Source organism: Tachyglossus aculeatus, chromosome 18, assembly GCF_015852505.1.
Source record: "Tachyglossus aculeatus isolate mTacAcu1 chromosome 18, mTacAcu1.pri, whole genome shotgun sequence".
NCBI classification, from domain to species: Eukaryota; Metazoa; Chordata; class Mammalia; order Monotremata; family Tachyglossidae; genus Tachyglossus; species Tachyglossus aculeatus.
Window position 1 is genome coordinate 31,496,505 of NC_052083.1, and position 15,130 is coordinate 31,511,634.

At 48.1% G+C, this 15,130-nt stretch overlaps 1 protein-coding gene across 1 annotated transcript in view; it reads left to right on the forward strand.

The window, feature by feature from the left end:
* LOC119940285 (heat shock transcription factor 2 binding protein) overlaps nucleotides 1-13,078 on the forward strand; it is a 54,378-nt gene extending 41,300 nt beyond the window's left edge. Inside the window, exon 8 of the mRNA XM_038760460.1 lies at nucleotides 12,016-13,078. Coding sequence (XP_038616388.1) covers nucleotides 12,016-12,224 — 209 coding nt within the window. The 3' untranslated portion in view covers nucleotides 12,225-13,078. The remainder of the gene's footprint in view (nucleotides 1-12,015) is intronic.
* The last annotated feature ends 2,052 nt before the right edge of the window (nucleotides 13,079-15,130 follow it).

Here is a 15,130-nt window from a genome sequence, read left to right on the forward strand (position 1 = left end):
TTCTTGGCCAGTGTAGATAAAAATGTTTGCCATGTTTCTAATTATTTTTTTGACTGTCATGTGTGAATGCAAACTATCCAGGGCTGTAACTGTGACAGAAGATTGTTTTAAATATAGTTTGACTTGCTAACTATGTGTACTAGAGCCCTGAGAGGGGTGGACAAAAACAAAAAAGCCCCCGAAAGAAGTCTACTCCTATTTTCACAAGAAACGGGGGAAAAGGTAGCTTTCTTAAAGGCTATATCAGTTATGAAGAGGGAATTATCTGGTGTGGGGAGGGAGGGGAAAATCTAGAAAAATTCTCTACCTGCCTGACCACCCTGCTCCGGCTTGAATTTACATTTAGCCAAATACAGCCGGGGCTCACGGAGAAATGCAAGTTCTCAGTGAAAGTCGAGCCAAAAGAAGGTAAAAGAAGCAGAGCTAGTGATATTCTTTTAGGCAGCCTGGCTTAAGCGTTTGGCCCATGAGCGTAAGCTAATTTGCATGGCCAAGTGGAGGGGGGCATTTATAAATTAAGCCCACATTCTAGATTGCGATCCCCAGATCGGATCTTCGTTTTGGTAGATGGACTCTTCACCGGGAGGATCACATCTTTTGCAGTAGCATTTCGGTTGTGATCATCCACATCTGCTTATTGGAAAGTGTTCTAACGTGTTGAATTGGAACGGAATTGGATATGACTCAAGCTCAGCACATATATTAGAGCTGACCCATTGGCCCCATGAGCTACGTTTTGGAGAGGGAGTGAATCACATGCTGGTCCCATCACTTCCCCTTCCTCTGGCTTAAGGGCACGATGTCTATACTCTGAGTTTCAGCGCCGCAGAAGTTGTGATGCATTGAGATTTCAGAAGAGGAAAAGCAATTGCTGGAGGGCCATCAGAATTTAGAAGCCCATGGGCTAATGAAAACAACCCAAGATACCTCAGCAGTGGCATCCCGTAATAAGAGAAAGCATTCTTTTAACCCCCCCGAGTGGAAGCAGTAACTTTCTCAAAACGGTGAAGAAAAGAAAAGAGCAAAACGGGTCATTCTGGTAAAAATATCAGAGAGTTTGGGGAGTCGGACAGCCACATCGTATTTAATTGAGAGAGGACGAGCACTGTGTCCGGTGTGACTGTGGTGACTTGGAACAGATCCATAAATTCGACAGGCCCCAGGGGAAATGGAGCCACAGGCACGAGTAGTTTTGGAGATTTTTCATTTTGGACGGGAAACATTCTGCCGGGGCGCCCCAGAAATGAAGGGCCAGCTCCCTGAAATGAATTTATGACCGAAACGGCCGATGGGAGAGCTGCCAGTAGAAACACTCCCCGTCCTTTTAACCTAATCGCTGGGTAAAGAAACTGCTTTATTCCTCAAGGGTTTGTCCCCATGGGTCCTTGCATTTTTGGGGCCGAGAAAGGAGTCCTTTCCATTCTCATAAATTATCTGTGGCGTTTCCTAGCTGATTACTATCTACCGAGCGCTGGAGTAAGTACTGGATAATCAGAGAAGAAGCCGTCCCTTGTCCCTCAGGGAGCTCACGGTCTAAGAAGGAGGGAGGGTGGGTATCTTGCCCCCATTTTGCAAATGAGGAAACTGAGGTACGGAAAGTTATATGACTCGCCCTCGGTCACACAATAGGCAAGTGGGAAAGCCAGGATTTGAACCCAAGCCTCCGGACTCTCCAAGCTCTCGCCATTAGGCCATGCTGCCTTCTCCTTATTCTTCTCAGCCCCCTGTGAAGGTCCTTGGTCTTTCTCCACCTGTTTCATTCCAGAACTAACCCAGAAAAGCTTTCTTTAGTAAGATGACTCATCACCTTCAATGTCCCATAGCTTTTGCACCTTTTACTTCAGGGGAAATGTTGATTTCTTTTTTAAGGCGTGACAAGTTGGTAATGACCTCAACCTGGTCATTATTATATTATACAATATATAATAATAATGGCATTTAGTAAACGCTTACTATGTGCAAAGCATGGTTCTACGTGCTGGGGAGGTTACAAGGTGATCAGGTTGTCCCACGTGGGGCTCACAGTCTTCATCCCCACTTTACAGATGAGGTCACTGAGGCCCAGAGAAGTGAAGTGACTAGCCCAAAGTCACACAGCTGACTGGTGGCGGAGCCGGGATTCAAAGCCGTGACCTCTGACTCCAAAGCCCGTTTATTGCCGAAGAGACAGCTGTGGCTCCACTCCCAACTTGGCTCTCTTCAATGCGGCTTAGATAGCAACTTCACTGGGGGGAGCATAGACAACTGCCACCCTACATTGAAGGAGGACTGGGGGTTCCCCTCTGCCTCCTGCACCCCACAACCCTTGGGGACTTATTGCTGCCCTCTCCGTTGCCATCATCCAGAGAGCTGGGGTCACGTGAATAAGGCCGGGCTCGTCGTAACAGTCTTAGCGGTATCAGTAGTAGTACTAGTAGTAGTAATAGAGAAGCAGTGTGGCCTAGTGGATAGAGCATGTGCCTGGGAGCCAGAAGAATAATAATGGTGGCATTTGTTAAGTGCTTACTATGTGCCCAGCACTGTTCTAAGCGATGGGGTAATAATAATAATAATAATGATATTTGTTAAGCGCTTACTATATGCAAAGCACTGTTCTAAGCGCTGGGGAAGATACAAGGTGATCAGGTTGTCCCACATGGGGCTCACAGTCTTAGTTCCCATTTTACAGATGAGGGAACTGAAGGCCAGAGAAGTTAAGTGACTTGCCCAAAGTCACACAGCTGACAAGTGGCAGAGCTGGGTAGATACAAGGTAATCAGGTTGTTCCACCTGGGGCTCACAGTCTTAATCCCCAGTTGACAGATGAGGTGACTGAGGCACAGAGAAGTCAAGTGACTTGCCCCAAACCACAGAGCTGATCAGTGGTGGAGCCGGGATTAGAACCCATGACCTCCGACTCCCAAGCCCGTGCTCTTTCTCCTAAGCCATGCTGCTTCTCTTCAGAATGACCTGGGTTCTAATTCCAGCTCTGCCACTTCATCATCATCATCAATTGTATTTATTGAGCGCTTACTGTGTGCAGAGCACTGGACTAAGCGCTTGGGAAGTACAAGTTGGCAACATATAGAGACAGTCCCTACCCAACAGTGGGCTCACAGTCTAAAAAGGGGAGACAGAGAACAAAACCAAACATACTAACAAAATAAAATAAATAGAATAGATATGTACAAGTAAAATAAATAAATAAATAAATAAATAGAGTAATAAATATGTACAAACATATATACATATATACAGGTGCTGTGGGGAAGGGAAGGTGGTAAGATGGGGGGATGGAGAGGGGGGTGTGGGGGAGAGGAAGGAAGGGGCTCAGTCTGGGAAGGCCTCCAGGAGGAGGTGAGCTCTCTCCTGCTGTATAACCTTGGGCAAGTCACTTAACTTCTCTGTGCCTCAGTTACCTCATCTGTAAAATGGGGGTTAAGATTGTGAGCCCTATGTGGGCACCGGGACTGTATCCAACCCGATTTGTTTGTATCTACCCCAGGGCTTAGTTCAGTGCCTGGCACATTGTAAGTGCTTAACAAATACCACAAATATTAGTAGTAGTAGAAGTAGTAGTAGTAGCAGCAGTCCACTTATATTTGGTTTTGGATTTTGTTGGAATTGTTCTCGGCACGGGTCTTCTTGTTTTTTTTCCTTTAAGGCTGGGTGCATTCTGGGACTTAGAAGGACCAAGGGTGACTTAATGAAGTAAGCATAGAAGAAGCATAGCCGCAATCATTGTGACAAATGTCATACTCTTACTGTGTGCCAAGCATTAGGATCATCAGGTCAGACACCGTCCCCATTTCACTCAGGGATCCCGGTCTAAGAGGGGGAGGGGGAAGAGATATTTTTTCTCCATTTTACGGATGAGGAAACCCTAGCACAGAGAATTTAAGTGACTTGCCCAAGGTCACAGAGCAGGCAAGTGGCAGAGCTGGGATTAGACCCTTTCTACCTGGTCACGATGCTCCTCCGCATGCCTTTATTTCCTAGAGGGGAGGCCTTTGCAAATGACGGGAGACCCAAGTTTCAAAGACATGCCCTTGATGTCATTTCACCGGGCACTTCAGGCTAAACCAAGTTTACCCTAGGCAATTTGAGGCGTCTCGTTTGGGCTCGAGACAGTCCAGTTTGGTCAGGTCCTTCGAACAAAGGTCACCGTGCCTTTCAGCTCTTGCCGCCGAGGCTCTCCCTAAGCCGGTGGGATCCAGAAACCCAAGGGACAGGAGCCAAAGAACAGTGAATCCTTGCTGCCAATGGCCAGGGAAACTTACTCACCCACCCAAGGCTGGGTCAGTTGGCTATGCCAATCGGCGTCATCGTGGGGTGGTTTTGGAAATGCCCTGGTCTGCGCTTCATTCCACTTGTAAGTTTCAGAGCCTGGCCTATTTCACATCAGACGTCAGGATCTAACAACTCCTGACAAGAACAGCACTCCAGTTACTCACAGTGACGAGAATACCTGGAGCCCCTTGTCTGTAAAAAGCTGGCACTTCTAATAAAGTATTTCAGATCAATCCATCGGTGGTATTCATCCAGGGCCTACTGGGTTCAGATCGCTGTGCTAAGCGCTTGGGAGAGTATCATAGAATTAATAGGGGTGATCTCTGCCCTCGGAGTGTACAATCTAGCAAGTGTAACAGACCCAGAGATGTTGAAAGTGATAACCGAGAGAAGATAGGTGGTGTGCTGGGAATAGAGAAAGCAGCTGAGACCAGAAAAAGTGAGCAGTGAAATTGTTGTTGGGTTTTTTTTTTCCCCTGGAATGTTTTGTTAAATCAGGATGCCAACGTATCCCAGTGCGATTAACAATCAGTGGAAATAACCCTTGGGAGTGTTGTAATTAAATCCACTGGCCCATTGTTCAGGGATTTACTTTGGCAATTTACATGTGTGTTTACAATGTAGAAATCCAGCCTCACAAGCATTAAGGGTATTTAAAAATAATAAAAATAATGCATTTTAAGGCCTGTGAGTTATCTTGTGAACTGGGCACCAATATAAGGGACTGATTCATCACCTTTGCTTTTTTTGTTGTTGTTGTGGTCGGGTTTTTTGGGGGGTGGGTGGGCGGGAATGCAGTTTTCCTGAACAGCCTAGAAGTCTAGGGGCATTGTATCTCAGCACCTCTAGACTCTCACTAACTGAGACTTAAAACAATTCTGTGATAGTCATAAGGGTGGGGCATGACTAGCTCTCCTCTGAGCTCAAAGATGATAGTACTGGTGGTGAGAGTTTTATCAGTGTATGTGGGGGGGGTGGCTGACAAGATCAGTGTGTGACTGACAGTTCCTTCCACGCCATGGGTGTACGCCAGGGCCGCCAGCTGTCTCGCAGCACGTATCTCTGTGTTGAGAGGGACCAGGGCCGAGAGTGCGATGGCTCCGTGTCAACCTTTACGACTGCCACTAAAGCAGTTCAAGCACAAGACCTGCTGCATGTAGAATAGACACTTCTCCACTTACTCGGTGGTGTCTGCGCAGTGGCCAGGGGCCAGCCAACAGAGGCGAATAACTGGATTTCTCACGGCTACAACGTCCGAGTGTATAAGGGATTCTCCCTGTGAATCGCCCACCCGTGAATACAGTCTCCCCATCAGCGACATTATCTGGAACCAAAAGCCGTCTCAATAAGTAAAGATGGCTTTTCACTGCATTGTCGCCCTTGCTCTCCGCAGCATTACGCAGCGGCACTGTTCATCTTTCTGTCTCCTCCCTCCCGGTCTAACCCAAGTCTTCGTGCCAGAAGAGTTACCCCGTTGTTAGTATCGGGTCAGATGGATTGAGGTCTGCCTTCATTGTGTTTCTTCTGTCCACCTTCTCTTCAATTTCTCCATTTCAGTCGACCCCAGAGCAGTTGGTGGGGGTATCTTGCCGTCATCCATTCCCCTCACCCGCCCCGTCTGGTGGCGGCTTGACGGGACGGACGGTGCTTTGATGCCGGCGGGCTGCATCCCCGGACCCCGTTGTCTGAGGTCCTGTCTTGCTTCTTGCTACCGAGTTCTGCACGTAGGGGCCAAATGGGGGGGCCGGCGGTAGGCCCAGCTCTCTCTCTTGGCCATCAAGTAAAGCTGGACCCTGGTCTAGTGAGAAGAGCCCAGGACACAGTTCCACCCCTAGCCTCCTGTGTGTGTGACCTTGGACCAGTCACTTAATATCTCTGGGCCTCAGTTTCCTCATCTGTGAAATGGGGATGAGCCAGATCGTGAGCCCCAGGCGGGGCAGATACTTTGAATAATTTATCTGTGCACTTAGCTTCGTACCCTTTGAGCACTTGGAATTCACCCCCATCAGCCCTGCAGCATTTATGGACATATCTGTAATGTATTTATTTATATTAATTATTTTATATTATTATATTAATATGACAGTCTAATCTCCATAGACTGTAAGCTCATTGTAGGCAGGGAATGTGACTGGCACGTAAAAAAGTGCTTAACAGATACCATACAAACCCCCCAAAACTCTGTTGTATTGTATTCTCCCAAGCACTTAGAACGGTGCCCTGCACACAGTAAGTGCTCAGTAAGAACCTCTGATTGACGCCTGATTGATTCTCCCCAGTGCCTCCAGTTGAGACGCAGCATGCCTAATGGACAGAGCACAGGCCCGGAAGTCAGAAGGACCTGGGTTCTAATCCCAACTCTATCACGTGTCTGCCTTGAGACCTTGGACACGTCACTTCACTTCCCTGTGTCTCAGTTACCTCATTTGTAAAATGGGGATTAAGACTGTGAGCCCCATGTGGGACGGGGGCTTTGTCCGACCCAGTTGGCTTGTACCCACCCCAGTGCTAGTACAGCACCTGTCACGTAGTAAGCTCTTAGGGAATACCACGATGATTATTATTATATTTCATTGGGAGCTCTCTACTGTTGTCTCTGTAACTGTTACAGCTCCCGGGCCCACTGTGGGAAGGGGGAGCGGGGTGGGCCTCCCCCAACCTCGAGCCACTCTCAGAGCCAAACCAGGGCTAAACTGTCGATCACTCACGTAACACAATTGCCCCAGCGCAGTGAAGAGGGAGTCGTTGGTCCGGAGGGGGCCACCGGTGACAGATGTGACCCAAAAGATCTGCCTGCTTCAGCAGCAGCTTTTGTCAGGGACTGAATGCCGGTGACATCAGGAGGGCCCGGGTTAGTTACCGGGGGGACGTCAGCACGGCCAAACTCTTTCATTCCCTCGTTAAAATTGCAACAGTGTTTTCTAATTGTGGTCAGGCTTGTATTACCCATTCTGTTCCGGTCCATTAGCTCAGGCAAGCGGCTAGCAACCTCCCCCACCCTCCCAGATGATTTCAGCGGCAAAAATGCCAGGCTAAGAAGTGCGTCCGCCGACTGGGAGAAAGATACAAAGTCACGCCGTGATCGGATTACAGCTCGGGCCCCGTATTCGTTTGGGGGCCTTCTGTAGACAAAATATCACCCGGCTAGCCTAGAAGTGACTGAATTCAAGGGGCCGGGGAAGTAGACAACAGGGAGGATGCGGCAAATGCTTCTATTGTCATTTCTCTGTTCTCTTGTGAGAAGTGGCCATAATGAAATTGAGGACTGGCAAAGGGCCGTCCAAGGGAATTATTTTCCATCCTGCTAGAAGAAGAATAAAACCGATCGTTCTCAACCGGGGGATTGCTCAGATCATACAAGATGGATGCTACTGATTGGTTATGTGTTAAAGAGATAGCGGATCTTTAGCCCTTTTGAGTACTTTGAGCTACCTCTAATTGTAAGCCCGAAACAGAAGATTGAATTTTGTGAGTGGTTTACCTACAGTTTGCATTTAAATTTTGGGGCTCTGCGCAGGGAAGACATGCAGTACATACTGATGATTGGGTGATTCATTGATCTAGTAAAGGGAAGTGCCCAAATTCTCGTGAAGGATGAATAGCACAGTCAGATAGAGCTCAATTGCTACCTAATACTCAGCTGGAAATTTTCCTTCTTCGGTTTCATCTCCACCACCCTAGGAGATGAATGCCACCAACAGAGTCCTATGTTTTTCCTGGAGTTAAGGAGAAAGAGAGGGAGACCCTATTTGCTGCTTCCCCTATCTGACATTTATTGTAATGTCTGTCTCCCCGACTGCATCTGGACTGTAAGCTCGTTATGTGACCTCGTGCCTGCTATTCTGTTGTATCATACTCTTGCGATCGCTTAGTAAAGTAGCTTTCTACAGCCCAGCCCACACCCTCCGCTCCTCTGCCGCTAACCTCCTCACTGTGCCTCGTTCTCGCCTCTCCCACTGTTGACCCCCGACCCACGTCCTCCCCCTGGCCCTGGAATGCCTTCCCTCTGCACATCCGCCAAACTACCTCTCTTCCTCCCTTCAAAGCCCTACTGAGAGCTCACCTCCTCCAGGAGGCCTTCCCACACTGAGCCCCCTCCTTCCTCCCCCCCTCCCCATCCCCCCACCCTACCTCCTTCCCCTCCCCACAGCGCCTCTATATATGTTTGTACAGATTGATTACTCTATTTATTTTACTTGTACATATTTACAATTCTATTTATTTTATTTTGTTAATATGTTTTGTTTTGTTGTCCGTCTCCCCCTTCTCGACTGAGAGCCCACTGTTGGGTAGGGACCGTCTCTATATGTTGCCAACTTGTACTTCCCAAGCGCTTAGTACGGTGTTCTGCACACAGTAAGCGCTCAATAAATACGATTGAATGAATGAATGAATAGAGTGTTCTGCACATGGTAAACGGTAAATTCCATGGACTGATTGTATCGTAAACTCCTTGAGGACAGGGATCTCAAGCCCTCAGCGCAGTAAGCGCTCCTTGAATACCATCGATCGATTGCCTGATTGCCCGAAAGCAAGGTGTCCAGAGACACACACCCCAACTTCAGCCGAAGACACGCCCAAACCTTCGGTCAGCAACGTCATGGTCTGCTTCAGCAGGAACAAGAGCGGGTCAGAAAGAAGCCCCCTGCAGCGGCCCGGCACTCAACCCGGAGGAGACAGCAACCCCGGGGGAAACGAGGGGTCCAGGGAGCTAGAGGGTGTGGTGGTGGCTGCATCAGCAACCACCATCTCTCTTTTCCCTGAGCCCGCCCTCCTGCTCGGATCAAGTACTGCCCTCCTCCCTCTTCGATCGATCAATCATACCATTTTCCGAGCGCTTACTCCGTGCAGAGCCCTGGTCTAAGCACTTCAGGGAGTACAGTAGAGTTCCCACCCTCAAGGAGGTAAACCACTGTAGGTAAACCACTCACAGAATTCAATCTTCTGTTTCGGGCTTACAATTAGAGGTAGCTCAAAGTACTCAAAAGGGCTAAAGATCCTCTATCTCTTTTACACATAACCAATCAGTAGCATCCATCTTGTATGATCTGAACAATCCCCCGGTTGAGAATGATCGGTTTTATTCCTCTTCTAGCAGGATGGAAAATAGCCGCTGAGAAAAGGTATTCAAAAACACTATAGGTATGGGGAGGCAGCAGAGTTTGAATATTTGAACTAAAGAGTAACTGTGGGGAGGGAGGAGAGGAGGACCCAGATGCTTAGGTGAGGTGGAAGTGGAAGTGGGGGAGAGGGGAAATAGGGCCGGGAGGGGACCTTCTGGAGGTGATGTGATTTCAGAAGGGCTTTGAAGATGGGGAGAGCAGCGGTCTGCCGGATGGGAAATGGGCGGGAGTTCCTGGCAGGTGGGAGCAAGAGGCCAGTGGTAGAGTGAGTAGGTTGGCATTAGAGAGCAGAGCATGGAAGGTGAGGTGTAGGGGGAAAGGAGCCAGGAGAAGTAAAGGACAGAGAACCCCTGGGGGACTTTTAGAGCTAAGCAGTGGAGAGCAGTCAAATAGATGAGAAACAAAAAGCAGGCGATAAGAGGAAAGAGGGCAAGTCTAAAGGAGATTTTTTTCTCCAAAAAATTTTGCCAAGGAGTGTAAACAATCAATGGTACGTATTGAGCGCTTACTGCGTGCAGGTGGTTCATTCATTCATTCATTCAATTTATTGAGCGCTTACTGTGTGCAGAGCACTGTACTAAGTGCTTGGGAAGTACAAGATGGCAACATGTAGAGACGGTCCTTACCCAACAGCGGGTTCACAGACTAGAAGACTAGTCTAGCGGGCTTAATGAGCATGGGGGGAAAAGCCACTTCCCTCCATGCCCATGTCATCCCCAAGGGATCTTTTTCTTTTTCTTATTTTTTAATGGTATTAAGTGCTCACTCTGTGCCTGGCACTGTACTAATTGCTGGGGTAGATCAGGTTACTTGGACTGGACATAGTCCATGTCCCACGTGGTGCTTACAGTCTTAATCCCCATTTTACAGTTGGGATAACTGAGGTGAAGTGAAGTGACTTGTCCAAGGCCACACAGCAGACAAGTGGTGGAGCCAGATTAGAAATCAGGTCCTTCTGACTTGCAGGCCCGTGCTCTACCCACTGGGCCACGCTGCTTCTCTTGTCAAGGAGGGCCGAGTTTCGTCCTGGCCAGGCACTTGAACACTGGGGTGGACCCGAGAGCTGGCGACTAAATGGGAGTTAGAGAGCTGTAGGTGGATAGTTTCTGTCCCCTTAAGCAGGTCTACTCATCCAGTACAAGCATCCTTTAGCGATAGTCATAGCATTTGCTTTCCTTCCCTCCGATGCCAGATCGTCATCCGGCAATGCCTGTCGGGAGAGATTCTCCCGCTACCTTTCTCTTCTGCCCCCATTCGCCTTTTAAACCCTTCATTCATCAGCCCTTCCACCGCCTCAAGATACTTCGGTTGCCATCGTTCTGAATCCGCCCTCACCGATCCGGCTCTTGGGAATTTACCAAGAAACTTATCTGCGCGTTGGCGTCCAGTCACCCAGAGCAGGGTACAGCAGTCTTGGTGAACTCCTCCACAGCTTGGAGCTGTCTCCGCAGAGCGCTCAACTCTTGGGAAACTTCATCAGAAAACAAGTCAGAGACTTTTGCAGAATTACTCGAGAGTTGCGGGAAGATTTAGAAGTTCAGAAGAAAGCTGGACTCTGCCCAGTCTGATTATCCTGTCTCTTCCTTATCACTGGGCACAGTGCTTTGATACGTAATGAGCACTTAATAAAAACCATAGTTCAGTTCAGTTAAACATCTTCTGTAATCACCGTGACAGTTATTCCGACCACCCAACAGTCTAGCTGACTGTTATTTAATTAATTTAATTAATAAATACATATTTATTACTCTGTTTATTTATTTATTTATTTATTTTACTTGTACATTTCTATCCTACTTATTTTATTTTGTTGGTATGTTTGGTTCTGTTCTCTGTCTCCCCCTTTTAGACTGTGAGCCCACTATCGGGTAGGGACTGTCTCTATGTGATGCCAATTTGTACTTCCCAAGCGCTTAGTACAGTGCTCTGCACATAGTAAGCGCTCAATAAATACGATTGATTGATTGATTGATTGATTGTTATGCAGTGATTAAAATGTATTTTAAAAGATGATATGAACTCCTTGCCGGGCAGGGATCTTGTCTACCAATTCTGTTGCATTCTCCCCTCTAGATTGTAAGCTCATTGTGATCGGGTAAACTGCTTACTGACTGTGTTATATCGTACTCTCCCAAGCGCTTAGTTCAGTGCTCTGCACACAGTAAGCACTCAGTAAATATGATGGATTGATTGACTGATTTCCCAAGTGCTTAGTGCAGTGCTCTTCATGGAGGAAGCACACACTGTTTTGTTCAAAGATCTCTTTAAGCAGCACTTGTGGAGCAACCATTTGGAAAATGGAGCTCTACCGAGTCACTTCTGAAATGTACACTTGTTCATAGTTTGAACCTCAGGTCGTGGCAGTTATCTGATACAAAATATGCACTCATAGAGTGTCAGTGAAATGATGATGATAATGCTTCAAGATTCTTGGCCTTTCCTCTGTGTTTTGAAATTGTGACCCGGCATGACATCCAGTGATGGAATATTTGCTGAGTATTCAGGAGTCAGCCAGATCTTTCTTCTAATGGCACTGGACATTTTACTTTGACAGCAAAAAGAGATTAGGTGTTCACCGGAGATGGCAATTATAATCGGAAACATTTCTTTCTCCCCATTCTAGATCCAGATCCAGAAGTGTGTCTCCATACCCTGCGACTTGTCCAATCTGTCATTCTAGAACCAGAAGTCTTCTCCAAGTCAGCCCCTGATCTGCGGGGCTCTCTGCCCCTCCAGCGTATTGTCGTATTGTCCCAGAGTCGCAATGCGGACCTGCAGAAATTAGCCCGAGAACTCTTGGAAGACCTTAAAGTCCTGGAGGGTGAAATGTAGAGACCCCCAGGCCCTGGAGAAGTTTCCGTTTCAGATGTTGACATTCGCTTTTCATCCCCTTTCCTCCTTCCCCCTGTTGAATTCTGAGGCTGATGCCGTGCTAAGCGTTGTAGATATCACACACTAAGTTATCCACGCCCCCCCCACCCCCCTTCAACCAGCCCGGCTGGTTTATGAGCTCTAACAAGTTCTTGCAAGAGTGGCAAGACAGAAGTGCAGCTCTCCAGGGGCAAAGTGGTCCTTGGCAAAGGCATTTCCTGCCTGTTTGGAGTCTAACGTGCTGGGTGCCCGGGAGGCAACAGTTTCGTTTATTTCGCTGCCAGTACCGTGTCGTTGAATGGTTTCGACGCATGCGCAAAATTGAGAGTTTGAGAATCGTCAGTTATCAGCGGAGGTACATTGAGAGCTCAAAACTAGAAGCCGACAAGGCTGTTTATACTCTCCCTTCAGCCAGCTGGAGCACTGATCCTGGCCCTAACCCTTCGCCTTTTCAAGTTATTAACCTTGGGTCATGCGCTGGCAGCTTCTGGCATCGGCGGATTTCTTCCGAGTGCCAACTTTAGGTCACCTGCCCCTCAGCAGTGATTTTTGAGTCAGTCCTCCATCTCCATCATCATCTCCCGGAAATCTGGGCATTCAGTCAGCATCTTCCCTCATGGGTTGGTGTTTCTCAGAGTTGATTGTTATGTTTGGTATCTTTTCTCTTTTTTTAAATGGAGCCGGTTTAGTCCATCACTAGACCTGACAATGTTTCAAAGAAATCAATTCTTAGAAAGGATTTGGTTTGCTTCTTAGTTAAGTGGTCCGGCCTCTTTCGGTTACACGTTTTTTTTTTTAATAAAAGAGAACTGGAAGAGAGCTGGTTGTGTTGGATGTTCTGCTTCTGAAATCCCAGTTCCAGGGTCCATAGTTGAATTTGGAGTTTTTCGACTGCAGATATCTGTAGGTATTTATACAGTGCTTTTAACCTCTGAGTTTCAGCAGCCCGCCCCAGTTGGATTATTGCAAGTGAGAGAAGAACCTGCAATAAAGCCCTTTTAAAATGGGCACCTCTTTGAGCTATTTTGACTCTCAGATTTAAAGAAAGGAAGTGTCCTTCCTCCTCCCTCACCACACAACACACATACATCCTTCCTCCTTTGTTCTGGGTCCCTCTCTTTCCTCACTGGAATCTTTTGGGAAAGAACTAGCCTGGTAGTAGAGGTCAGCAACAAGAATGGTGGTACTTATTAAGCTCGCATGGGTCAAGCACTGTTCTAAGCGCTGTGGTAGATTCAAGATAGTCAAATCAGACAAGGGCCCTGTCCCGCTCAGGGCTTACTCTCTAAGAGAGGAGAACAGGTTATGTTATCCTCATTTTATGATTGAGGAAACGGAGGCACAGAGAAGTGAAGCAGCTTTCCCAAGGTCACAGAGCAGTGGGGTGGCAGAGCCTGGACTAGAATGCAGGTGTCCCGACTCTTGTTGTTGGGCGCTTTCTACTAGGCCTCGTAGCGATTCAGTGATTTCTCTCGTGAGTCCAAGTAGGGTGGCCACTGGAAGCCTGGAGTAATGGCAGGCCCCCGAGATGCACAGAATATTACACGCGTGACACAAAGGCATCACAAGAGCCGTTTGGCAAAACGTCACCGAGTAGGCTTGAACATAGAGCAATGTCCCCCTTCGCTCCACGGCTCCCAAAGGTCCGATCGGACACGTGCGTCAACATGAACCGCCAGGGTTGGTGGCTGAAGGCAGAGAGCCTGGGCCCTGAGAGGAAAAGGAACGGACAGACAGGCGTCCTCTTCTCTGCTGGACTGGAGGCAGGCTAGCTGAAAACTGAACTGTTGGGTCACTGGGCACCCTGATCCCACGCCTTCTCCCTGCTTCTCAACTTGGTCACCCTGGCGTTGTCTGCCCACGTCAGGCGAGTTTATTGAAAGGAATATTCGTATAGAAAATACAGTTTGTGGCCCAAATGTGAACAGGGCAAATCTAGTGCTGAACCCTGATTACTAGCAGGGACGGCCCAAGGCAAGCAGTGCCTACATTTTGGGGCCTGCCCCCGTCGTGTCTCTTCTCCGTGCCCACCCTCCTCTCCCCACTTGGAGACAGTTGTCAGCTCCCCGTTAATCTGCAGAAATGCTTTTTGCCCCATTTCTTTCCATCTCTTCTCGTCTCTCCCTTCTGATAACTCGAGGGGCTCTCAGAGGTCAGGTGGAAAGAGGGAGGAAGGGGTGAAGAGAGATCAAAGCTATCACCACCTCCCGACAGCTGTCAATCAGCAAGGCTCCACGGCCAATTTGGAAACTCACGTGAGGGGCCGGTTCTTTGGCAATAATTAAATAATAGTATTAATAATCTTGCTGAACGTTTATTACCAAGCACTGGGGTAGGTACCCACGATCGGATCAGGCACAGTCCCTGGCCCACGTGGGGTTCCAAAGTCTAAGGGGAAGGGAGAACAGGTGTTTCTTCTCCATTTCACAGACAGGGAAGCTGAGGCCCAGAGAAGTTAAGTGACATCACACAGCCGACAAACTCTCCTAATTCCCAGGCCCGGGTTCTTTCCAGTGGGCTACACTGCTTCTCTGCTTCTTACAAGCCCCCCACCTTAAGGCTTTCCATCCCTTCTGTGTGAAGCATAACCAAAATTCCGAGTAGCAAATAGTCCCACCAACAGCTGACTAGAGTCAGACACCTGTTAGGTTCGCTTCTGTGTTGCCCCACTCTTAAACCTGCTGGTAGGGCCAGATCTAATAATAATAATAATAATGTTGGTATTTGTTAAGCGCTTACTATGTGCCAAGCACCGTTCTAGGCACTGGGTTAGATACAAGGTAATCGGATTATCCCACGTGGGGCTCACTGTCTTCATCCCCGTTTTACAGATGAGGGAACTGAGGCCCAGAGAAATGAAGTGACTT